The sequence below is a fragment of the Peromyscus leucopus genome, chromosome 4, assembly GCF_004664715.2.
Source record: "Peromyscus leucopus breed LL Stock chromosome 4, UCI_PerLeu_2.1, whole genome shotgun sequence".
Classification (NCBI taxonomy): domain Eukaryota; kingdom Metazoa; phylum Chordata; class Mammalia; order Rodentia; family Cricetidae; genus Peromyscus; species Peromyscus leucopus.
The window spans coordinates 146,020,972-146,047,059 of record NC_051066.1 but is presented as its reverse complement, the minus strand read 5'-3'; the positions used below and the strand labels follow the sequence as shown (position 1 = coordinate 146,047,059).

Sequence of the window (26,088 nt, the reverse complement as noted above, 5' to 3'; positions counted from 1 at the left end):
GAATAAATTGGCTAATGAGCAAAGGAAATTAATTGCAGTTTTGAAATGTGACCGTGGCTTTGTGTTGTTCTGACTGTGCCGGCAGCCTGTCACCGCTACTAGTGCCTCTGTTCAGGAGCTCAGAAGCTTGGGGCTCCAATGTTAGATGTTCTCAGGAGTCACAAACCTGGGGCCTATGTCCAGGAAGATTGTCAGGGACTGTGCATCTCTTTAGGGCAGTGTTGTTGGAGCTTTAGTTAAGGCTGAGGCTGAGAATCCTGGGGCAGATGCTCCCTGAATGCTGCTGGCTATCTGTTGCTGTGGCCTGATTCAAGCTGGAACATACAGTATGGGCCCCTGCAGCATCCTCAGCTCTTGTTGAGGAGAAACAGTGTCTTGACTTCCGACTGGTGATTGGAGTGATAAGGTACACTGTCTTTCATGCCAGCTGGTCTCCTCTTAGTCTCTTGGAGTTCCCTTTCATTTTTTGGACTCTGTACTTTGTGTATCTTCCTTGGCCAGTTCTCCATGTCTTTCTGAGAGTACCACCCCAACCCTCACCATCCTCTTGGGCTGGATATACTGCTGCTGGCCTATTGCACAGGCCCTGACATGGTATATTTACTGGCCTGCATGGGTCTACCTGGTACCTGCTAGTTGGCATTTTGAGAGTAGGGCAACCAGGTCCTGGGTGGGTGTTGGTGAGGTCAGTGTTGAGTGATGGAGACATTTACTGGTAGCACCTGGCCAAAAATCTCTTCCCGTGGTAGCCCTAGAGCATCATTAGGGCATTTCCCTTTGACCACTAAGTCAGCTGGGGTTCCCAAGCACCTGGCTGAGTCCCCTTGTTCTTTCCTTACCCATGAAAGTCACTTATATATATCAGTGTGACTGTGCCAGTATGCCCCATTGGCCAAGCATATGTCTTGGTGTTGCTGTGTTTTCAGATGTGGTGGACACTTCAGTCAGCAACCATAGTACAGGTGACCCTCTACAGTGTTTAGGTACTTGGAATCATGGAGGGCGGAGATGGGATTGGCCTCAGGGCCCTGTGTGGTGCAGGAGCCTGCTGAATGGGGGATGAGATAGTAAGCATCTATAAGTAAGGCCTACAGCAGGTCACTGGGCCCATGTGGCCAGGTGGGTAACCCCTGATAGTGTAGGATGGGCATGTATTGATCACTGATATGTGCCAAGCTCCATCAATGAACTGCTTGAGTTGTTGACACTTTCCTGATGGGCCAGTTATGCTTTGGGAATGTGGGACCTGGACCTTGAGAGTCTGAGACTGCCAGGCTTATGATCCTAGGCTTTTCACCCAGACAGCAGGCCTTTGGATTGTGGACTGTGTACTATTTCCTCTCAGAATGTGGAGCCCAGCTTTGAGGGTTCATGATTTTCCTGCCTCTACCTCCAGGGTGCTGGAATAGTAGGTATGCATCACCATGCTTGGCTTATGCTCTGCTGGGTACCGAACCCAGGGACTTGTGTATGTTAGGCAAGTGCTCTGCCAACCAAACAGGATCTCTAACTTCTTGTTTTCTGGCTTATGTCTCATTCATTGTGGTTTGTCTGAAGGGGAGGGGCCAGGGCCAGGTAGAAACTGACCACAGTACCATTGTGGTGAGTGGTGAGCTTGGAGCAAGACCTACCCTGACCCTCAGCCACTTACAGCCTAGAAAAGTCAGAGGTCTTTAATCTGCAGGAGCAGAAACCAAATACAGTATCTTTAGAAATGGTCTTCACCGGCAGCTCCAGGGGTTCTGGAAGAGTTGGATGTGAGTGCTCATCTGCCTTTGCTGGTTTTCTCTGGGACTTAACTTACAGACTGATTTCCTAGGCTAAAGCCATTTTCCAGATGGAAAGGGACACCTCTGTCGTGGTGGTCTGGGCAAAAATCCTGGGCTGATACTTCTGGCATCAGCTGATCAGTCCTTTACCCATGAGCACCCCTGAACCCTGGACTAGAAAGGACAGTTAGGAGGTAGAGTATATCTGTGCTGTACAGGAAAGATGGCAGGTACATGCTCCCCACAATGACAAGTGGTTATGTTTACGCTTGCAGTGATCCCCAAGAAGGCATGTGACAAGGGGTATGTCTGTGAGGCCGACCCTGCAGGTGGTCATGGCAGGTAGGGAAGTGAACTGTGAAGAGGTGAGAATGAAACCTGGTTCAGATTGGCTTTGTCAACCTGGATCGAACCTTCTAGACTCTAGAATCTAGAGTCTGATGCCAGGGGCATTTATTGTCAGCATATTTTTTTTTTAAATGATTGATTGATTGATTATGTATACAGTGTTCTGCATACATGCCAGAAGAGGGCACCAGATCTCATCACAGGCGGTTGTGAGCCACCATGTGGTTGCTGACTCAGGACCTCTGGAAGAGCAGCCAGTGCTCTTAACCTCCGAGCCATCTCTCCAGCCCCATATTGTCAACATATTAAAACACAATAGAATTTGGGGAAAACTTTCCTGGTATAATATAATCCCTGCTGTACAAGGAAGAATAATTACATTGAAACTCAACTCAGGATACATGTCATTTCTTCCAAGAAGATATACTCTAGAGATAGACTACCTGTATTAGCTTAAGGACCTAAGGAAGGATCTGACTTGGTCTCAGTCATACAGATAGCATAGAGGTCATTTGGTCTTTTAGAAATCTCTGGTCCTGGTTGTGGGAGCTTGATACGGCCTGGCCCAACAGATAATGCAGATCACCAGGCTGCTAATCACCTTTAATTCCTAGCTTTCTGGATGGAAGGGCAGATTTTAAGTCCATTCCTTTGAGAGGACAATTCTGTGTGCTTAACAGTTCTGGTTTTCCTGGAGATCTGTTTGCAAGGGCCTTTGGGCTGTGCTCCCAACCTGTCTGGGCTGGAGGTGACTACCCAAGGGGGCATGTTCTCATGGACAGCACCATGGGCCTGCAGTAGAGGATATCAAAGAATGGCAAGAGGGAAGTAGTGAACGAGCAGGAGGGGGCAGTGGCCAATCCCACAATTAGGCCGAGAGGGAGATGTATGTGGAAGGAACCTGGCCCGCTGGACTCATCAGCTATCCAAAGGTGGAGGCCATGGTGAAAGGAGGACTCTAAGGCCCAACAGGAGCATGGTAGTTCTGTTGCTATAGTCATCATCACTATTATTGTGTACTGGGCATGTGGATGGATGCCTGGCTTTTGAAGGTAGCAGGTGGAAACAGGCACAAGAAACTTTTTGAGCAAGAGCTCCTGTGGTTCAGATAGATGTGAAGTTCTTCTTAGTGCCTTGTGGCTAAGCATCTTCCATGCACAGGACCCGATGACTACATGTTCGATGTGCCTATTTTGTGCGACAGGTTGTCATCTGCAGAAAAATGTTAATATTACTTGAGCTGCCTAAGAAGTGGGCTCCTGACACACACACCTCCTGTGCACACCTGAGGCTCATTTGTGTTGGAGTTCCCATTTTCTGTTTAAATTTTTTTTATTGTAGTTCTCTCTTTCTCTCTCCCTCTCCCCCCCACCCCCATGGTGCACATGTGGAGATCAGAAGACAATTTGTGGGAGTTAGTTTCCTCCTTCTACCATGTAGGTCTAGGGGATGAAACTTGGCAGCAAGAGTCTTTACCTTCTGAGCCATCTCACTGGCCCTGGAGTCTGCCTCTTGTGATTTAACTACAGCCATTCTAGTCTCCCAGATGAGATGTGGGTGTGGCGGTCCTCAGCAGGCAGTATTCTTGCTATGCTGTCTATCATGTGTTTAGGCCATTTGGTGTGCCCTTGTCAAAGGCCACATGCTGGGTTCCTGTGGCAAGACTATGGCACTTGTCCTCTGGGGTAGGGTAAGGGAGAAGGTATACAGCTTGTCAGAGGATGCACATAGCCGTGAAAGAGGCAGAGATCTTTCAAGAGAATTTTGGTAGGTCAGGAGGGGTCAGGTAGTAAAGGAGAGAGGAATAATTACAGCAGAAAGCGTAGGCTGGCAAGCAGGAGTGTCTGCAACTTAAGGAGAAGTGGAGAAACTATGGCAGTTAGGGAAGGTTAGAAAGATGATCTGAAGTTCTTGTTCAGCCCCAGACCTAGTTGGAAGAGACATTTTCTTCCTCTGAACCTAGGGAGGAAGTGTTGCATTCCATGAAAAACTATGAATGTCTGCCTTCTGTGGGGCAGGCAGTGTGAAGTTGGTTCTCTTTGTTGCTTTTGCATTGGCTGAGGCTGTCAGGACCCAAACCAGATACACAAGGGTAGGGAGGGACTGTTCAGCAATCGGTGTGATTATGGAGTCTTGGGTAGTAGGAAATGGAGTGTGGACTGTGTTCTTCCTGCTGCTCTCCCAGGGCCCTCCAGTGTGTGCCAGCTGGTAGTCACAGACTGCACTGATGACCGCTAGCCCGCTGACTGCATGCCTCTCACCCCCTGCAGGTTTCTCTTGGTCTTCTCCTGCCTTGTGCTTTCCGTATTTTCCACCATCAAGGAGTACGAGAAGAGCTCAGAGGGGGCCCTCTACATCTTGGTAAGCACCACACGTGGGCAGGGCATGGGGGAGAGGCCTGGAGGCTGGGAAAGAGCCCTGGTTAATCCTGTGGTGAGACCTCTGAAGTAGTCTACCTCTCAACCCCTGGACCCCTTCAGTTCTGTCCCTAGCCCCGATTGTTTGAGTAAGTCAGGCCTTCTGTATCCAGGGTCTCCTCCAGAGTAGAATGCTTTCTTGCATCCACAGCCACTGCTGCTCCTGGCATTGCTATGTAGACCTCAAGGCCCTTCCCAGCCTCCCAGTCCCTAGTAGAAGTGACATTGCATCAAGCAGCTCTTACCACCTACCTTTCCACCCTGCTCTTTGGAGTCTGAGGACACAGGTGCCTCCACTGGAAGTGTGTGGTGCTCCACAAAAGATGTGGGTGAAGGGGTGGGAGGCCGTGATGCTCACTCACATAAACCCTGTGATGGGGCAGGGGGTGGGCGTCATGGAAACAGCACTGTAATTTCTCTGTTGCCCTTGGTAACGGAGGTGGCCCTTCAAGGAGAATGATCCCACTAGAATGCTCTTCCACCCACTTTGCCCACTGCCCCGGAACTCCTCAATTCCAGAGGAACCTGCTCGACCTTTGCTGTGCCTGGGAACTCTTGCAGTTCTGGTGTTAGTGTGACCACCCAGCAGACTAACACCAGAGCTCAAACAGGTCAGATATAGCTCAGAAGGGAGGCAAGAAGGGTAGTTCCTTTGGTGGTCTATAGGCCGGGACTTGCTAATAGCAGTGAGTCCCTGGGAGATCTGTATCTAGAAGGATCGTCCTGGCTGACATGGGCTGGAGCCCTGTGGGCTAAGCCTGCAGCTCTAATTTCTAGCCTTTGAGCCATGGGCTTTATCCATCTCTGTCCTGAGACTGCCCATGTCGTATACAGGCAGTCCTCCTAAGGCCTGGCGGTATCCTCATCTGTGTTCCTCTCACCTCCCAGGAAATCGTGACCATCGTGGTGTTTGGCGTTGAGTACTTTGTGAGGATCTGGGCTGCAGGCTGCTGCTGCCGGTATCGAGGCTGGAGGGGCAGGCTCAAGTTTGCCAGGAAGCCGTTCTGTGTGATTGGTGAGGCCTGGTCAACGTGGCCACCAGAGTTGGGCTTGGGGCAGGAGTTGCTTATGTCTTGGCCACAGTGGGCTGAGTGAGAGGGTAGGGCCTTTTGGAAGTTCCTTCTTACCACTGACTTGGAGTTGGTACCCATGGCTGATAGAGCCTAGATGTTGGGAGGGACAAAGTGCTGGGCAGTCTGCTCTGGACACCGCAGATAGGGAGGCTGGGCACTGGAAACCACCCTTCCCAGGGCCCTGGATGACCTTGCATGTCTATGGGGCCATGATCCCTCCTTTGGGGGCCCAAGGGAGGAGACCCTGTGAGCTGTGTCTGTCTCCTACAGATATCATGGTGCTGATTGCCTCCATTGCTGTGCTGGCTGCTGGCTCCCAGGGAAATGTCTTTGCCACATCTGCACTTCGGAGCTTGAGGTTCCTGCAAATCTTACGGATGATCCGTATGGACCGGAGGGGCGGCACCTGGAAGCTCCTGGGATCGGTGGTATATGCTCACAGCAAGGTGAGCCCTGGCCCATCCCTGGGCATGCTGGTTATCCTGGCTCCACAGTCCCAGGATGCTCTACGCTGGATGTTAGCCAGGGACCAGACAAGATATGAATGAACCTGTCCCCAGAAGCTGTTTTCTGTCTCTAGTCTGAGCAGTCCTCCCTGTAGCTGAGCATTTCCTTTCCTGGTTCTGAGGGCCTGGATCGATACTCTGCCTGAATCACCTGCCTAGGGGTTGTTTAAGCTGTGGCTTGTGGTGGCTGCTGACCAGGGTACTCATGGGGTGGCTGTGGGTACACCATCTATGTTGAAGGAGTCCTCAGTGGCCAAGACCTGATTTCTTCCAGGTTGTACTATGGGGTCTCTGGGCACATGAGGGCTCACTGAGTCAAACGCTCTCTATCCTGCCTGGGCCCCTTTTCTTTTTGTTGGCCATGGTGGTGTGGGAGCAGGCACTGGGACCTGGGGAAGTTGAGCTCCTGAGGCCTGGTCTCTCTCTCTCTCTCTCTCCTTCCTTCCGTTGCACCTTTGGTGTTGGGAACTGAGTATATACCTGTTGAGACCTGCACCCCCATTGGGGATATCTCCACAGTATCCAAACAGTGCTGAAACCACAGTTCCTGGCTTGGGTATGTGCTCTGCAGCCATGGGCAGGGTGTTTACTGAGCTGTTGGATGCTCTGCTCCCAGGTCTAAAATAGTCACTTGAAAGAGTTGTGGTGTACAGCCAGCAGTCACGCTTGAATGTTCAGGACAAGCCCTGTTGCCAACCCTGACCAGTATCTACTCTAGTCGTACCTTGTTAGCGTCGCGAGGGGATCCCATCCTCCAAAGCCCTTGAGATTCACAGTTCAGGGCAGGGCTCCCATGCTTGACACTGTCCAGGCTGGCCTGAGTGGGACAACGATATGGCCTCTTGCCTTCGCAGGAGCTGGTGACTGCCTGGTACATTGGCTTCCTCTGCCTCATCCTGGCCTCGTTTCTGGTGTACTTGGCCGAGAAGGGTGAGAATGACCACTTTGACACCTATGCAGATGCACTCTGGTGGGGCCTGGTAAGTCCTGGTCATGGTCACTTCCTCCCCCACACCCCGTTGGTACTGCTGTCCTGAGGATATACCTTGCCCCTGGGGACCTGGAGGAGAAACCTAACAGCCCTGAGGCTAACCTGGGTGGGCATGTCTCTCGGTGGCCACCTGGTGGCTGGTTATAGACATGACAGCATATGGAGATGACAGCTGAGGTTGATGTGGTTATTGTGTTGGTAGATGTGATAGGGGACAGAATGGGTTCCTTTCTCCCCATCACCTGCCTGCAGCCCCCACTTGGCACTGGACTGTGGAGGAGAAAGATTGGGGTGGGGGAATATTAGCGTTCTGAGAGTAGTGACCAGGATAGGTCCATCCTGGGGCTCCCTAGCTCAAGAGTATGAACGACACTCACAACTTTGGAGCAGTGGGAGGGTGGGGACAGCATTGTTGTCACGGCCTTCCACTCCCAAGGCCAATCACCACCATCCCAGGCCACTTGCTTCTGGTCTCCAACCTCCAGGCAGTCCTGCCTTTCACGTGAGGGACAAGGGAGAGGACGAAGGGAAGATGTTCAGTGGCGTGGGACTTTCAGTTTGGATCTCCAGCACTCATGTAAAAGCTTGGCATGACCACACACACACACACACACACACACACACACACACACACTCACACACACACTCACACACACACACACACGCGCACACTCACACACACACACTCGCACGCACGCACACTCACACAACACACACACTCGCACGCACGCACACTCACACAACACACACTCGCGCGCGCACACACACACACTCGCACACTCACACACACACTCACACAACACACACACACTCGCGCACACACACACTTGCGCGCACACACACACACTTGCGCGCACACACACACACATACACACACACTCACGCGCGCACACACTCACACACACTCTCACACACACTCACACACACACACGCACGCACACGCGCGCACACACACACACTCACATACACACACACACACTCTCACACACACACTCACACACACTCACACAACACACACACTCGCACACACACACACACACACACACACACACACACACACACACACACTGCAAATGGAAACCACAGACCCTGATTCTCTGGGGCTTTTTTTAGGTGGTCAGCAGCCTGCTGACAGTGGCCCTGAGTCCTCCAAATGCTAGAGCCTCATCTGGCCTTTGTGCCCAAGGCTCCCCATGCTTGACTGCCTAGGGTACCCCAGAAGTCCTCTGTCATTGACCCTTTTCAGAAGGGCCTCTTAGACACCATTGAACTTCTGCTTAGAGCGGGTATGGATGACACGCTTTCTAGATCCCTGTTTTCTGAAGACCACCCTAGCCCTGACACCCACCCTAGATAGAAATCAGTTTCTTCTAGCCCCTCCGCCACCAATGCTCTGGACTCCTTGAAGGCTCAGGGCAGAGGCTGATGTCACCTGAAAAGCCATGAGGTGGTGATCTGGACAGGTGCTGTGCTTGCAGTCACTGGGAGAGGATCATACAGCTTCCCCTGGGATGAAACACAGGGCAGTTTATTAATGATCTTACTGATGGCCACAGGCCTGGAGTCCTGTGCCCTCTTCGGAAGAGGCAGGGCTGTTGGGAGTGGAGTGAGTTAAGACTGAGAGGTAAGTGGCGATGCAGAGTTGTAATGGGGGCGGAGCAGGAGTCAGCTTGGCGCCCAGGGGACCTGAGAGTGGTACAGCCCATTCTCTTCAGAATTTTCTTGGACCTCGGGCCTCCTCTTTCAGAACTGAAGCAAACATTTTATCTTTATTGTTTCAAAGTAATCCTTGGATTTTAAAATATCTACTGGTTCCTAAAATGCAGCCCCTCACTATTAACCATTTGTCTTCTTGGTCACCTCCTACCTGCCACCACTGGCCTCCTCCCTTCTGGGCCAGGTCTTCTCCTGGACTGCCCCCCCCATCATCCCTGAACCCTACTCTGTTTTGCCTCTGCTGACTCCTTACCCTCTGTGGACCCTGGCATCCTTGCACTTTCTTGCTCTTGTCCCCTGACTTGGTGGGTACACACCAGTTCACTGGTGCCCCCTGCTTGTGAGCACAGAGCAGGGGCTAGATATGTCAGCCACTCACCTGGGTGGAAGCTGCTGCCCTTGCTTGGTGCCAGTGTGTACTGTGTGGTCCACCAATCCCAAGTGTTAACTAGGGGAGCCTTGGGAATGAAGAGAGATTGGGGTGTGGTGGGATTGAAGGATAAAGGACAGCCTGTGCTGATCCTGGCCTTGCTTTGCCCTAGTATGGGTGCTGTAACAAGGGTGACCCTCTTGTCTGTCCAGCCCAAGTCTGAGTGCCCATCAGTGTCCAGCTGCCCCCAAAGATGCAGGCTTGAGTGAGCTTCCCAAGACTGAGCAGGGACATCTGGCCTAGGATTATAGGCCTCTGGTAGGCCATTGCCAGCCTGCCCAAGTGACCACAGCCTCCTGCTCCTCAGATCACCCTGACAACCATTGGCTACGGGGACAAGTACCCTCAGACCTGGAACGGGAGACTGTTGGCAGCGACGTTTACGCTCATTGGTGTCTCGTTCTTCGCTCTTCCTGCAGTGAGTCCTGTGCCCTTCCTGCCCCAGGGATGTTAGGGGGTGTCTCAGAGGCTCCCTGCAAGACTTGACCACAGGCCACCTGGGAACTGTGAGGATCTTGGACAGGAGTAGGTCCCTGTGGGGTTCACAGTCACTAGAGAGGCTCTATACCAGACCAGCCAGAGTGAGGTTGCCCTAATTTAGATGCCTGTAGCCTTAGTAGGCAGACTCCTAGTATCTTCAGATGGGCCTTTTGACATAGCTCTGTTGACTTCTATAGTTATCCCATCTGAATGACCCTAGACAGTGGGGTCCTCATTCACCCTACACAGAATAGGATGGGTGTACCTACTGCTGCACTGGGGATGGCAGAGGGCAGCTGGCTGCAGCTGCCTTGTGAACAGAACAGCTTACAAGGGCTCCTCTTTGAGATCAGAAAGCACTGCCTTCTGCTAGCCAGAGATTCCCCCAGCCTGGTATCTAGGTGATGAAGTACCAGGGAATTCCAAGAATGCAGCACCTATGAAACACAAGCATTGTAGGCAAGGGTAAGGAGGGGCATGGTCCAGGGATGTGGTCTGACCTCAGTGACTTGCAGGGCATTTTGGGATCTGGCTTCGCTCTGAAAGTCCAAGAGCAGCATCGGCAAAAGCACTTTGAGAAGCGGCGGAACCCTGCGGCAGGTCTGATCCAGGTGAGCCTTAGTCCCTGCTAGGGACCAACCCCTGTTCTGATTCCACCTTACCTAGAAGGGAGCCCATCAAGATCTTGGCATTGGCAGTGGCTGTATCAGGCTTTTCCATGTCTATGGATAGGCAGGTCATGGCCCATGTTTGGAAGACAAGATTGTGTTGAGCATGAGAACAGTTCAGATACCTGAAGTCACACCCAATGACTCATGGTAGTGATGCTGGGTGGTCCTGCCCCCAGTGGGCACTTGGCTCAGGCCATACTGTCCCAGTAACTATACATATGGTCACCTCAAGTGCTCTGTGAGGTAGGGATCTCATCACATCCATTCTGCAGCTGTGAGACCCACAGCTTAGAGAGGTTGACAATCTGGCAGCAAGGGGCTCTTGAGCCACATCTGTGCTACTTCAACCTAGCTGTTCAACCTGTGGACACTGTGCCTTCCTTCCCTGAGCTTATCCAGTTGCTCTTACCATTTAGGGGCAGGTGGGATGTGGATGCCATCTGAACATGCATACAAGAAGACATAGATTCCTGCTGGACCCTAGAGCTGGCCAGGATTTCCTGCCAGCTGAATCTGGCCCTGTATCTGTCTTTCTTTTTTAAAAGATGTGGCCTTCACAGTCTCGACCTTGGGTCCAGCCTCCTTTTGTGTATGTATTACATAGCTTTCACCACAAAACACATGACTATTGTTTTGTAATTGCAAAAAACAAAGAACAGAATGCCCATTTGAAAAAGAAAATGACTGCATGTCCATGGAGACAAAAGGTTTAACAGGAGACAGCATAAACTGAGTATCACTCCATACACTCTTCTCAAAGGCCATTCAACAGCAGCCTGTGAATCTTCTAAAAGTCAGAAGTGCCACCAAAGAGCAACAGCATATGCTGTCCCTGCTTCACCCACAAGTGACAGAAGACACTTGTGATGAAGTGTCCTTATTAGGACAAAGCAATCTCTCTGCCTTGCCTGCACAGTTTTCCCCACTGTGGACTTCAAGACATCTCCAACCCATTTATGATGCATGGCCACAGGATGAAGGCACTGTGACAGAGTAGTTGATCAAAAGGTCCTTCCTCTGAGCGAAGCTGACCTTCCTGCATGTTTGTGGGTCAAAGATTTGGTTATCAGTGCCCCCAGAACCCCATAGGCCAAGGGTAGAAGGACTGGTTTTTCATGAGGCCTATCACCTGGGTATGATTCTGGCTACCAACCAGAAAAATGCTTGGAGGGGAGTCTCAGAGGAGGTACCACGGCCTCCTGTGCCCTCAAAGCATCTCCATTCTGTAGAAGTCAGCCTGTCCAGCCTGGACTCCATGTTGATGTTACTGAAATATTGATGCAGACCAAAGTAAGTCGTCTCATGTTCATGGACTAGAAGACTTAATATCATTAAAATGTTCTTCCCAAATATTGATATACAGGTTCAGTGCACATTTCATAAGTCCAGTGCCCTCCACAGCGTTTTGCAAAAACAGAAAAGCCAATCCTAAGTTGTCTGAGGAATTACAATGGTCTCTGAATATCCAGGAGAGTACTGATGCAGGAGAACAAAGTATGGGACTCACACTTTGTGATTTTAAATTTATTACAAAGCTGCAGTAATCAAAACAGTGTAGGTCTCACATAAGGACAGTTACACCAGCAGAACAGTGTGTGCATGAGTTAGCCCATGTGTAGACTGATTGCAGGTGAGAACTGTTTTGATACCTGGTATGGGACAACTCGAGACCTGTTTTGCTATTGTTATTGTTGTTTTGCTTGTTTGTGACAGAGGTCAGCCTCAAATGCATGTGATCCTCTTGCTTCAGCCTCCTAAGTTCTGTATAATAGACATGTGTCATTATGCCCTGTTTGGAGATTTTTTTTTTAATGATATTTGGCCAGGCTTTGTGGTGCTTACTTGTAATCCTAGAACCCTGGAGGCTGAGGAGAGGAGATCTTGAGTTTGAGGCTAGGCTGGGATATCTAGTGAGGCCTTGCCTTAAATAAAAGAGTTAAAACTATTAAACTCTTTAGAAGTAAGCAAGATTTATTGTTTTTATCTTTTATATATGACTCCAAAAGCACAAGTAACAAAAGAAAAATTGGAGAACATCAAAATTAAAAACTTGTGCCTGAAAGAACATTCAAGAGTGAAAAGGCAAACTGTAGAATGGGAGAAAAGTTTGGAAATGAAGTTAATATCCAGAATATATAAAGGACCTCAAAAACTCAATCACAAAAAGATAAACAACCTAGAGGGTTTGGGGGCAAGGGACTTGGAAAAATAGACATTTTTCTAAGAAGAGGCACAATTGGCCATGAGCTTGTGAAAAGATGCTATATTATTAGAAAAATGAAGATAAAATTATGAGATGCCGCTTCATACTCACTGGAATGATTAAAAAGTAAAAAATGGAAAGTGAGTGTTGGTGAGGACTTGGTGGCACTGGGCCTTCACGCTCACTGAGGGACTGTATGGTGCAGTGACCACTCAGAGAACAGTAATCAGAGCTGGGCTCTCTGGTAGAGGGCCTGTCTCACATGTGCAAGGCCCTGGATTCTACCCTCAGCACCGAAAAAAAAAAAAAAAAAAAAACACAGAAAAGAAAGTGACCCAGAAAATTGTTACCTTACCCACATGTTCACAGGTGTTCAACCAAGACCCTCTGTGTTCATCGTGCTCTGTACATAACAACCAAAATACGGGATAGCTAGGTTCATTGGCAGATGATCAAAATGTGTGACGTATCTGTACAACCGAGTGTTAATAAGTCAGGAAAGGGATGCACCTGAGGTTCAGGTCAGCTTTGAGGGCCTTTCCCTCCGTGCAAGGGACTAACAGGCAGACCCCCATAAGCATGAGATTCCATGGATAGGAAATTTCCAAAATAGTCAAATCTGTAGAGACTAAAATACTGCTGCTGCCAGAGCCTGGGAGGAGGTTGGAATGGAATCTACGTATGGGCATGCCTTTCTAAGGGTGAGAAGCTATGGATAGATAGTGGCCATGGTCACACGATGCTGTTTGTACTTTAAAGTAGTCAAAATGATGAATTTTACGTTGTGTGGATTATATTGCATATATATATATATATATATAAAACATGTATAGGGCATGGAAAGAAACCTGAGTGAGTGAGAAAGACTGAGCCTGGGCCACATTGCCTGTAGGAAGGAGTTACATCCTAGCCTTACCTCCCTTCCCAGGCCTCATGGGATTGGCATTAGGTCTTGTTTGAACTGGGGAGGGCAATGAAGTCACCCACTTGATGTCAAGAAAGACAGAAAGGAAGGAGAGCACTGTGAGCCAGAGCCAGAGTATCTCCCATACCCCACCAGCTTCTGTCCCACAAGGTTAAACTGAGGCTGTGGTGTGAGGACAGGCATGGGGGCTGCAGTTCTGTGTTGGTGAGGTCCCTGGAGAGGGGTAGCCTCAGCCCAGCCACAACAATCTCACCTCTTTCCACTACAGTCTGCTTGGAGATTCTATGCTACTAACCTCTCACGCACCGACCTGCACTCCACGTGGCAGTACTACGAGCGCACAGTCACTGTCCCCATGTACAGGTACTGCGCCAGGCCTCGCCTCACCACCCTGCATGGTGGTTTGCTTTTTGATTTCCATTTGTTCTTCACCCCATTGATTTTTATTTCTTTTTTTTTCAAGTGTATATATTTTTCCACAAAGGATTCTGTGTGGTTTATTTCTCTGTATTGATTTTGTTCTTTGCTTTACAGTGCTGTGGCTTTTATTTCTTACTCTTGTACCTGTCCTTTGCTTTCCACTCCTCTCTTGGGAACATTGTGTTGTGATCCCCGCTCCCAGCTGTCCCATGAGATGAGTGATGGCCTTAGTGCTGCAATGCCAGAAGCCTCAGTAGTCCAAGGCTCAAGAAGGGTAGTGGTGGCTATGTTCTCCAGAAAAGACCAGGTCAACTATGGTGTGCGTGAGTGTGTGTGTGTGCGTGAGTGTGTGTGTGTGAGTGTGTGAGTGAGTGTGTGTGAGTGTGTGTGCGTGAGTGTGTGTGAGTGTGTGAGTGTGTGTGAGTGTGTGTGTGTGAGTGTGTGAGTGTGCGTGAGTGTGTGTGAGTGTGCGTGAGTGTGCGTGCGTGAGTGTGTGTGTGAGTGAGTGTGTGTGTGAGTGTGTGTGTGAGTGTGTGTGAGTGTGTGTGTGTGAGTGTGTGTGTGAGTGTGTGAGTGAGTGTGTGTATGAGTGTGTGTACGTGAGTGTGTGTGAGTGTGTGTGTGCGTGAGTGTGTGTGTGAGTGAGTGTGTGTGAGTGTGTGTGTGTGAGTGTGTGTGTGAGTGTGTGTGAGTGTGTGTGTGTGAGTGTGTGTGTGTGAGTGTGTGTGTGAGTGTGTGTGAGTGAGTGTGTAGGGGATAACCCAGACTACAGTGAGAGTCTAGAGGAAAGTCACCATGTTGTCCAGGGGGCCCGGGCATCCTCAGCAAAACAGCACAGGATACCCTAGGAGAATCTAGACAGCAGGAAGATGTCAGGAAGTGCCTTTCTAGGGGCCACTCGTGAACAGTGCCAGCTGGCATGTGGGCCGCTGCTCGGAAGACAGGAGGCAGCACTGGCTTGGGAATTGTGTGCACAAAGCTTGAGCTTAGATGAAGGTGTGAGGTTGGAGCTGTCCCTTACCCTGAACTGAGGGAAAAGAGGCTGGACCAGCTTCATTTCCTGTGTCAGAGCACTTCATCCCACCTGTTTCTATCCATCTGAGTCATCTCTAGGTAGCATGGGCACAGAGCTCTGCCAGGACTCCTGGGCTGCGGGTCATCCTCAGGGATCTGACAACCAGCAATGGTCAGATAGCCCATACAGCACTCCGCCTGCATCAGTTCTGGCAGAGCATTACTGGGACAAAGATGGCCTTGCCATCCCTCCTTCAGCACCCACCCCAGGCTCCTCTGGAGCCCTGAGCCCTTGCCTGGTCCTGCCCCGAGCTCCATGCTCCTTGCAGGGCATTGGGACAGGACTGAGCTATGGGCTAATTTTCTTTATTCTGTTGTTTCCCCACTTCCCTCAACTTTTTTTTCATTTTCTTTTTCTTATCCCGTTCTTTTAAAAAATTTTGGTTCTTTCCCCTTTGTGTGTGTGTGTGAAACCCTTGAAAGCTCGCAAACTCAAACCTATGGGGCCTCCAGGTAGGACATGCATGGGATGGAAGATGTGTGTAGCTCTCGTCTGTCTGAGTTCGGGGTGGGGCAAGCCCTTTAGAGCCTATATCCCACCCTGGAGTACCTGCCCTTTATCCACATGCTACCATCGTCGGACCCTGTTACCCTGTGCCCTCCCCCGCCCCCCCGCCTGGAGTCCCTGTGTTAACCTGTAGCTCCTTCTGGGCCAGTGTGAGCACACCTTGCCTCTCTGACTGACTCCTGCTTCCTCAGCTGCTGCTTTCCTGTTGCTGGGTCCCTTGTCCTCAGTGTGTCTTGTTCCTTGGCCTGCTTCCTGCCTTGTCTTAACAGCTGTGATTCCCTACCTCTGCCTCTACTCCATCCCGACGGCCCCACTTACGAGCAGAGTGGTGATCATGGGACTCACCATGTTTTTAAGAGATCAATGTCTAGGACCACGAGCATACTCCAGACCAGAATCCTACTCTGATCATCTGCCCTAGGGTCTCCCTTCCAGAGTCTGAGTGCCCCCACAACTCTGGAGTCTTTATATACCACAGTGGAGAAAGTGTGAAGGCCCAGGGAACAGACTCATTTATTCTGGGTGGGGCTCCTTTTTGTTGTGTCTAGGGCCAATTTGAGAAGCAGGAAACATATTCTTTGCCCATGTGCAGGCAGCTGAGCTGCCTAGAAAGGTTTACCCTACACGTACAAGGTGAGCCTCCCCCTCCTCACTTAGGTGGGGCCTGTGCTGGAGGAAAACCCGCATACCAGAACAGCCCTACAGAGTCCCTCCTGACCTAGTCCAGTAGCAGGTATAGATTCTTTTCCCTGGAGCTGTGACCTGCCTCCTACCTTTTGTAGGGAATGGACTAGGAGAGTGAGCACCTGACTTTCACAATAGAAGGGTTGTTCTCTTGGGCATGCCCTTGGATTTCTCCTTCCCAGACCCCAGAGGCGCAGGTAGCTGTGGAAGTAGCATCCTAATGTCCAGCCTTTCCTGGGGCTCTCAGTTCCCTAGCAGGTGGAAGACCTGTGTCCTGTCCTGTCACGTTCCTCTTCCCCTCAGCCCATCTTCTCCAGTCAGCACCACACCCAGAAAGAAGACACCCCCCAACCAGCCACACACACACACACACACACACACACACACACACACACACACACAGAGCCCCCAACCTGTGTGGCTGGAGTTGTCCCATGAGACCAACAGTATCACAGTATCGTCAGATTAGCTGACACTCTCCTGGGGCTGCCCCTCCCCCAATCCTCTGTGACTGCTCAGGGGTGACCAGCTATGTGCACGGCCCCACTTCCACGTGTCTGCCCCTGGTGGCTGCTTTGTGTGTCCTGGGCATGCGTCCAGTGTGGCCGGGAGGGCTGGTTTTACATGTGTCTAACCTGGGCCTACGTGGTGGTGGTTGTGGGGGTCCAAGGGAGAGGGCTGTGCCTAGGACCCTGCTCCAGGCCCCAGGGCTGGGTGAGAGAGGGGAGGGGAGGCCCTCGTGACACTAGCTGCCAGCTTTGATTGCTAGGCTTCTGCTTCATGCTGACTTGTCAAGGACAGTGAATGGCCTGGGGGAGGGGAGGCAGAAAGGGGTAAGGAGAGAAGCTCACGGGACTTCTATTTATTAGCAGCATTTTCAGCACCCTCTAGGTCTGGCTCTGGGGCTGTGGCTATGAAGCAAGGAGGGCCCAGATGTAGCTATCCTTGCCAGGGCCTGTGCAACCTATGGGGGTAAAGAGAGAGAGGGGAGAAGACAGCCGGAGGCAGCCGTGGCTCAGGGGTGCAAGGTGGGTCTCTCTGAGTGGAGGAACAAGATTGAAGAGCAAGACTAGTTTGCCAGTAAACCCAATGGCCCTTCTGTTTTTGAGGTGGTGGGGAGCCATTAAATGTTTGAGTGGGAGAATGGCAAGGCTACTGGGCATATTTGAAAGATCTAAAGGGGTAGGGTAGGGCAGAGATGCTGAGAGTGTTGAAAGAGTCCAGGGGAGGTAGGCAGAGGGATGAGGAAGACACAGGACATTTCCAGTAGGAGGTACCCATGGTCACATAGAGAGGAGGGCTGGCAATGATGGGCTAGGAGGTGGCTAACTGCCACGGGAACCCAAGCACAAGAACCCAAATTCTGTCCTTTTTAGCTGAGGGGTCAAGAGTGAAAGACAAGGGCAGGCTGGAGGTCCTGAGGATGCTGGTGTGTAGCTGGGAGTCTAGGAGGCCAGTAAGGAAAGAGATACAAGAGGATCTACACAGTGAGTCCGTCCTAGAGCAGGTGAGGTCAGGTCAGAATTGGGACCAGAGTGTCAGGGCCTGGGGTCACGGGAGCCAAGGGACCGCTGTGTTTATCCTAAAATGAGGTGGGAATTTCATGGAACAGGCATTTGCCAGGAGGAAGCTGAGGCTCTCAGGGTGAAGTGGGTTGGGATGAGATTTTACAGGTGTGAGGGAAGGGATTCATTCACCTTCCACACGGGAGCGTGACTTATCTGAGACCGTGGCTGTCGCAATGGGCAGGCAGAGCCGGGCATGGGGCTGAGAGTGGTATGCAGCCAGGCCAGGAACAGGAACAGTCAGGCTACATGCTGAGAGTCCCCAGGGCATCAGGGCCTGGTTGAGACCAGAGCTCTCCTCTCAGTTGTGGCTAATCATCCTGTAGACCTGGGAATGAGCTTCTCTTTGCCCAGAAAAGCCCCTTTCTGTGACCTTCCCCCTTCACCATTCCAAGCAAAGAAGCTCCATCACTTGAGGGTCTGAGACTGAATATGTTGAGGTGCTGTGTTTGCAGCTTCTTGAAAAATTTCAGGGGCAGGGAAGTAGAATGGAAGAGAGGTCAAGAGAGGAGGTATCCTACCTGGACTCTGCTCTCTTTATCTACTCCGTGCTGAAGGGCTGGGCCCCCATGGCCTACTGTCCATGCTGGATCCTGACCATTTCCTGTGCCTGAGGCCACAGGAACAACATGGGAGGAGAGAGAGAGAGTAAAGACAGCCCTGGAGCTTGGGAGAGGTGGAGGCACTGAGCCCAGAGCTTCAGGTGTTCTACACCCATGCTCTGGCAACTGCTGCTTGCTCCCATGGGTGAAGTAGATGGGGGTGTGCAGAGCTGAGCCTCAGCTCTTATGGAAGTTAGGCTTACTCGCTTCTCCTTCTCTTGCCCCAGACTCATCCCGCCTCTGAACCAGCTGGAGTTGCTAAGGAACCTCAAGAGCAAATCTGGACTCACTTTCAGGTCAGCACAGGGTCTCCTCTTAAGGGTCTATTCTTAAAGCTGGAACACTGGGCTAGGTGGGCAGCTTGAGTCTCCTAAGAGGGTTCAGAAACTTGGCCAGTGACAAAAAGCTGTGGGGCTGGGGTATGCTTGACTACTAGTCGGTGGCTTCTGCTTCTTCTGGCTAGATTGAGGATCCTATTCCTAGAAAAGTAGCTGGTTGAGGGGATGGACACAAGGTAAGTTGGATTAGGAGTGGACTTTGACAAAAGATCGTCTGGCTCCATTCACTCTTCATGCTTAGGACCCAGGTGGGAAGTAGTGTCCCAGCACTGCAGTGTTGGGTGGTAACATGTTCATAGCACCTACTGGTTCTTTAATTACAGAATCTGTGACTCACAGTGTTTGGACCAGTGATGGGTGCAAAGAAGGGCTTGCTCTCTACAGAAGTAGAGAATAAGGCTAGAGCCCCAAGCAACTTCCTGTCTCTGAAGAGCCTTTGGAAGGGCAGGAGGGTGGCAGTGGGCTGGTGGTATGTCCTGTTCCTAAACATATATGAGAGCTTCCTATCCTGCTAATGTGACCTTCAGCAACCATTCTACACCTGGATTTTCTGAGTGGACCCTGGATCCATTCATAATGTCCATATAAGAAGAAAGAATTTTGGAGTAACTCACAGGAAGAAGCCAAATGAAGACACGGGCAAAGATTGTAGTGATATAGCCACAAGCCAAGGCTACCTGGAGGGGCAAGGTGGATCCTCCCCTAGAGTCTGGAAGGAGTGCAGCAACACCTTGACTTCTGATGTCTCTACTCTAGGACTGTGAGAGAGTAACTTTTTGTGGGTTCAACAACTTGATTACAATGTCTTTTACTAAAGCTCCAGACAACTCAGATTTTGAGTCTAAAAGTGTGACATTGAGTTTCAAATCGGGTAATGACTGGGCCTGGAAGAGGTTTGAAGTACATGTTAGAACAAACACACACTACCTTGAAGGGATGGTTAATGGAAGTATGGGTGTTAAAGACACTCTGGGAGGTCTCCCAAGAAGTGAGGTTTCAGTTTATGGTTGGTTGGTTCCATTGCTTGTAGGATGTGGGAAGGCAGAAATATCATGGCAGCAGGACGTGATGGATGGAAACTGTTCATCTTGTGATGGCTAAGAAGAAGAGAGAGACAGAAAGAAGCCAGGGACATGATATGACTCATCCTTCACAAGAAAATTCCACTGGTCTGTCTCTATCTACATTCCCTGTACCTGCTAATAGCCAATTCACTATGAACTTATGAATGGATTAACTCATCACATCTCAATAATGCCAGTATCTGGGGACCAAGACTTCAGCACATGATATGTTCAAAGAGATACTTCATATCCAAACTAAATGAGAATTGATACTGACAGTGCTTCTGGCACCATTCAGAAGGAAGTCAGCAAAGAACGTGTTACTGAAAACTAGGAAAGGTGGTAGAGTATCAAAGGCTTGCCTGAGTTGTGTCCCCCTGTTGGGTGGAAGCAGAATCCTAAGAGGTAGATTTGGATGTTCAGCCATTGGAGGAGGCTTCCTGCCAGCTATACAGAGTACAGCCTGATTTCTCCTTGATGTTTATTGTCAAATTTTAGAAGAAATAAGTTGAGGAACCCCTATGAGAAACTTGAACTTGGAGGTCTGGGATGTTCTCAACCTGTCTGGACAGCAAAGGGCTATGTCTGAGGAGAAGCAGTTCAGGGAGAGGCTGGTCAGCTACAGAGTATAAGCTGCAGATGAGGTAGAAAGTAGGTGTGAGACTGAGGTCCAGTCAGTCATCTTGATGGAAGTCAGGAATGAAGGTGCTTGTCCAGGAAAGCTGTGCAAAGGACTCTTCTATGGAATGACATCCACTCCTCAGCCATCTCAGGCCCTCAATAAGATGCTCATGTCTAATGGAATCCATTCTTGGACTACCTCTTGGTCACACAGAGAACTCTCCTGACTAATGTCATTCATCCTGAGCCTCTTCAGGGTTCTATAGTGGACTCTCCTGACCAATGAATCCTGCCATGGGTCACTTTAATGTCCCGCACTTAGACACTTCTGACTAGTGCCATCCATCTTGGGCCACATCAGGATTGCATAAAGGACACCCCAACTAGTAATATTCTTGGGGCTCCTTGGGGTACCACAAAGTTCTGGGCAACAGAGACACTGTTAGCATGGACTGAAAAGGACAGAGACAAGTGAAATAAAGACAACATTGTAGATTGTTAGAAGCAGGAGGGATGCCAGGAGAGTCACTTATGGCCACATGTACTGTCCTCAGAGCAGCAGCAGTAGAGATGAGCAGAACCAGGGTTAGTTTTTAATAACTCTTGAATCTAAGTAGAATTTGCCATTTGGGTTTCAAACTTTGGTAGCCAGGGACCCCTTTATCAACCTTTCCATTTTGAGAGGAACTGGTCACCCTGTGTTGTCCTGCCGTCACAGCCGCTAAACAAATGATTTACTTTTGAGACTCAGGCCTGTGTACAGAGGGCTTCCCCCAGGACAACCACGTCAGAGTCTTAATAACCTTATTCATGAGATGTAACAGACAATTGAGTGATTTTTTTTTTTTTTTTTACAAAGAACTGATGGTGCAGAGGGTTGAGACTTAAGGAATTTAGGGATGGGTGGTGTATTCTAGACCTCACAGACACACGGATATGGGTTCATGAGCACTGATTCTCAAAACACGTCTATGAATATGACCTTAATTTGGAAAAAGGCCTTTCCTTGCTCAGGTTGTAAGTTAAAAGCTTCAGCACCTATGTGATCGTCCTCATGAAGGTCAGGAGAGGAGATACAGGATGTCAGAATGTATACAAAGGGAAGATGGAAGAAAAATTTGAGATAGGCAACTAGCCAAGGATGCTGGAACCCCTAAAGAGGCAGCCATTTCTCTGGTCCACTGGAGGAGTGGCTACCCACACCTTGACTTTATATTTGTGGCCTCCAAAGCCAAGAAAGGAAATCTCAAATGTTTCACTACCCCTAGATGCAGTTGGGGGTGATAGGGTGGGTAGTAGTGTGCACATGCCCTCAGCTGTTCAGGCCATCCGAGTTCCTAGCGGTGCTGCTGGGAAGGATCACAGGATTACCTAAACTAGACCCTTACAGGTGTGTGACTCCTCCATGAGGGCCATGGAGGGAACTGAAATGGCTTGGACTTATCCTCAGGAGCTTCAGGAACCTGGCTGAATCCTGCTTTTCTCTGCTGTAACTTCTCTGCCAACATCATAGTGGCACAGTAGCTATTATGCACAGATTTGGAAATGTAGTGGCAAGTCCTTGTCATACAAAAGACTGGCCTGGCACTGCCTTCCTGAGGGTACCCGGGGTCACTCCTCATCTTCCCTTCTCAACTAAATAAGATCCAGCCACCATCTAGTTATTGCCACTAGAAAGAACCAATCCCAATAAAACAGATCATGGCCAAAATAGCCATGCAAGTAAATCAGGGCTTGGGGATGACTAATGACCTTGAAACAAACATGGACCATGGACTGTGGCAAAGTCCTTGGCTGATTCCTGCTACCACTGAAAAATGCACAGAAGGAGCGAAATTCCATTAAGTCAAGAGCTTTCTTCAGCCACATTTCTTTTTGAAACATTTTATTATGCTGGTGTGATTCTGTTGAAATGAGTATCCATTAATACCAAATAAAAGAGCTCTCTGGGTTAGAGGATCACAGTTCCCTTGGGAGTCTCTTCCTTCCCCTGGGCCTTATAATGCCTCATCAAGAGAACAGGTATGCTAGGAGGATGGCTCCTTGCAACAGGTCCTATTACATACAGCCCAACCGGTGGGCATGTGGACAGGTGTCAGGTCTGAGGCCAAGGACCTGCGTATACCAGAGGGATCCTAGAGGGTGCCAAGGGAGGTCCCCATTCCTGGGCCATTGGATGTGCCATGGGGCTGCTGGAGGGGTATCTGCTAACTCTCTGTTCCTCTGTTTGAAGGAAGGAGCCACAACCAGAGCCATCACCAAGGTCAGTCCCTCCTGCCTCCAGCTGCCCCTGTGTGCTGAGCCTATCTTGCTTTGCTCCCTCTGTGTACACCATGTGTCATGGGCAGGGCTACCATGGGGCCCTGTGTGTGCTTCTGTGTGTAGTGTGTGATAGTGTGTCCTGACACACATCCAGGGTCATTGCTTAGTTACAGCCTTCTCACAGGGATTTGGGCAGCAAATGGGTGGGGCTTCTTGGGATCATCCCTGACCAACACTGCCCATAGGGGACTCTGAGGCTGAGATTCCCGTGTACCCTGCAGATATGTTGCTGGAATTTGAAGGCCCAGCTGGGAACCCCAAGCAGGGGTCTCTCCCACCACTTTAGTGTGGGGGGCGTGGAGTACAGGACCAGATGCTGACCGAGGGGAAGAGGACTTTGCTATCCTGAAAGCCCCTGGGGTGGGAGAGAGCCACAGTCCTCCTGAGGATGTTGAGGTGCCCTGTCTCCCCTCATACCTCCATGGAGATTCCCACCTCAGTGCTCCTTCTCTTGGTCCCTCTGGCCCCCAAGGTTCCATTTGCTCAGGCTGGTTAGATGGGGCTCCAGTGTCAGTTCCACTTGGTGGAGAAAGGTGGAAACAGACCGTGCTGTCCTGTCACTTATAAGAAAAGAAAAGACCATCTCATAGATTTTGAGTTCAGTGTGCATCTGCCTGGGTCTCCAAGGCCTTTAGGCTGAGTGTGGACAGTCCAAGTGACCTGTCCACAAGATGCAGTGTGAATATGGCCCCCAGACTTTAGGCCTGCATCCTTGTGCCCCCCGATAGTGAGGTGACCTAGAATATATATATATATAAACCTGCTCTTGTGCAGAGGAGGGTGGAATTAGGCTTGCCCTATCCTCTATCCATTGGAGAAGGACACTGTCCTCCTCTCCCATACCACAAAAGGAGAATTTATAGGTGGTACCCTGAATTACAAAGACTGGCTTCCCAAATCAGCTAAAGGGACAACCAATGATGGGAACCCTGGCCACTAAGAAAACTAGCTGGAGAGAGATGGGCAGTCTAGGGTAGTCTTGGTTGTTGACAAGTCGAGGTAAGAGAGGTGGCTTCACCTGGCCTTGGTGTGGGTAACAGGAGTGTTGGTAGCCTCACTGCCCATAGGTACCCAGCCCGACTCCTCACTGCCCATCAGGGTTATTCTGGTCTGTCCCTCGTCGGCACTCTTTCCAATGACCCTGGAGCTGGGAGTCCCTCTGGTTGTGGACACCAGGGCTGAGATTGGCCTAACCCTCAGCTGTGCCCCAAGTGGACTGAGACTGCCCTGGTGGTGAGGGGTCTGGAGGCTTTTTTGTCTCGTCTCCACACTACCCTGACCGCCTGACTCGTGCACCCTGACTTGAGCAAGTTGCCCAGGAGGCTCCCGGCCTCCAGCAGTTTCTTGCGCTTGCTGCCTAGCTTTAGCACTTCCTGCGCGGTTCTCGTCTCAGCCTCTCTCTCTCTCTTTCTCTTCCTCTCCTGCCCCCATCTGGAAAATCTTGCTGCCCCCAAGTGCTTTTAATCACTGTCACTGCCCTTCTCGGGCCCCTTTCTCGTCTGCTCTGTCTTTTGGGATGAGGTGCTGACTCTGAAAGCAGGATTCAAGGTGAGGACCCATGGGAGCCCCTGGCTCTCCGGTACGTTCCGTGGCTCCCCTGCTCTCCACCCCGCCACTCCTCTGTCTTCCCTGCGTGTCAGTGGCCCCTGCCTGCCTGTACCTCCACACCCTTCCCTGAGGGCCAGCGCCCACCAACCCAGTCCTCCTCCCAGGACGCCCTGCTTCCAAAATGCTCAGTTGGGGCAGCACATTTGCCATCTCTGGGAAGGGTGTGCAGGACCTTTGCAAGGACACTGGGCTCCTCAAGGAGGTTGGGGCACCCGGAGAGCTGAGTGTTGAAGGAGCGAGGAACAATTTCTGTCAGTGAAGACCCAACTCTCTCATTGGGTTGTATGCCTGCTCGCCGGGTCGTGGAAGGGTGGGTGGTATGTCTGGCCTCTGCCAGGAACAGCTGTACCCCCTCTTTAGCATCAAGGACATAGGAAGTGCTCAGGAAATTGCTACTTAAGTGAAAATAGTGGGATGAGCCTGTCCCTGGGCTCTTGTCTGAAATGCTAAGTGTGTGGGGGCAAGCCTAGTTCCTCCAGAGTCTTGCTGTCCTTTGACTCAGCCAGTCTAGCAGGAGTCAGTGGCCATGCTCTGTCTAGCTCTAGACACAGCTTTGCATTTTGCCTGGCAGTACGAGCTAGCTATCTGGGCAAATGGGTGGTGTGAACCCTGGACCTCTCCCTCAGTGGCCCAAAGATACTTTCCTGGTCAGTGTCTTGTGGCTCAGGACACAGGTGCATGGGGTGGTTTGTTCCTGAGGAGACCTACATGACTAGCCTGGAATCACTGGGGGTGTCTGGGTTGGGGGATCCAGGGCAGGTGGGAGCTCAGGCCTGTGCTGTACCGGTGTTTCTTGTGACTGCAGTTGCTGTGACTGTCCTTTGTGGGCCTGTCCTCTTCCTCACTGCCTCCTACCCTGTGCCTAGAGCAGCTCCTAAACCCAGCATTGCCTTTCTTGTCCATCTAGGTCCACTCTTCTTCACAGGTGGAGGTGTCTGTGTGTCTTGGTGCCCATCTGCCCTGTCTAGCCAGTGTCTGTGGGCACGTCTGTTCCCCACTGGGCTTGGGTTCCTCGTGGGCTGGCCAGTTGGTATCTGCCTGGAATTGAGATCAGCCAACCGTTCACAGATAGGGTAGAGCTTCACTTTGCTGATGGGGTAGAAAAAATGGGGTCAGAGGGAATGGACAGTGTCACACCAGCTTGGAGTCCTTGGCACCCACCAATCAGAGAAGGCTGTGGACAGCAGCTTCCTCTTCTTCAGATCTTGTCAGGCTCTCAAGCCATGTTTTCTTAGACAGGAATGGCAAGCTGCAAGTGGCGTTCATTAAAATGGACCCAGTTGGTGTTCATTCCTGAGTCCCAGTGGCCAGGTGTGGTCAGTGGCTATCAGACATGGTGTCTATTGCAGAACTGGGCCTCAGGTCCTGGGAGCCATAGAGCTGGGGAACAAAAGGGACATTTGTCAAAGGTGCTGGGAATGGACTGCCTCTGTCTTTTGTTCTCAGGATGGACATCAGGGCCAGAGGCCAAGGGGCTAGGTGCTCACTTGCTTAACAGGCTGTTTAACCCTGGGTCAAGTCATAGGGAATGCTGCTGACAGAAGTACCCTGTAGTAAGTCGGTAGCATGTGTCCAGCCTTTGTCCTGCATCCCCAGGAATGCTACTTGTCTACTTAGAGTACCAAATATAGTGGATGCTTGGGCAAACAGTGTGGGAACTAGCCTGCTCTCCAGAATCTAGTTCCAATTCTAATATTTGTTTATACCGGTTAGCAAAGTATGTCCTTTATTCCTAAGTAGAGAGGCTCATGTG

At 50.6% G+C, this 26,088-nt stretch overlaps 1 protein-coding gene across 13 annotated transcripts in view; it reads left to right on the top strand.

Moving 5' to 3' along the window:
* Kcnq2 (potassium voltage-gated channel subfamily Q member 2) overlaps positions 1–26,088 on the top strand; it is a 59,781-nt gene that overhangs the window by 15,963 nt on the left and 17,730 nt on the right. For 8 of the 13 annotated variants that reach the window (XM_028885300.2, XM_037205484.1, XM_028885298.2 and 5 more), the window contains exons 2-11: positions 4,388–4,478; positions 5,423–5,549; positions 5,878–6,053; positions 6,968–7,093; positions 9,558–9,668; positions 10,246–10,341; positions 13,798–13,892; positions 15,447–15,476; positions 18,610–18,678; positions 22,639–22,668. In XM_028885300.2, the coding sequence (XP_028741133.1) occupies positions 4,388–4,478; positions 5,423–5,549; positions 5,878–6,053; positions 6,968–7,093; positions 9,558–9,668; positions 10,246–10,341; positions 13,798–13,892; positions 15,447–15,476; positions 18,610–18,678; positions 22,639–22,668 (951 nt within the window). The remainder of the gene's footprint in view (positions 1–4,387; positions 4,479–5,422; positions 5,550–5,877; positions 6,054–6,967; positions 7,094–9,557; positions 9,669–10,245; positions 10,342–13,797; positions 13,893–15,446; positions 15,477–18,609; positions 18,679–22,638; positions 22,669–26,088) is intronic. The other 5 variants (XM_028885299.2, XM_028885291.2, XM_028885294.2 and 2 more) reach the window with 1 other exon arrangement.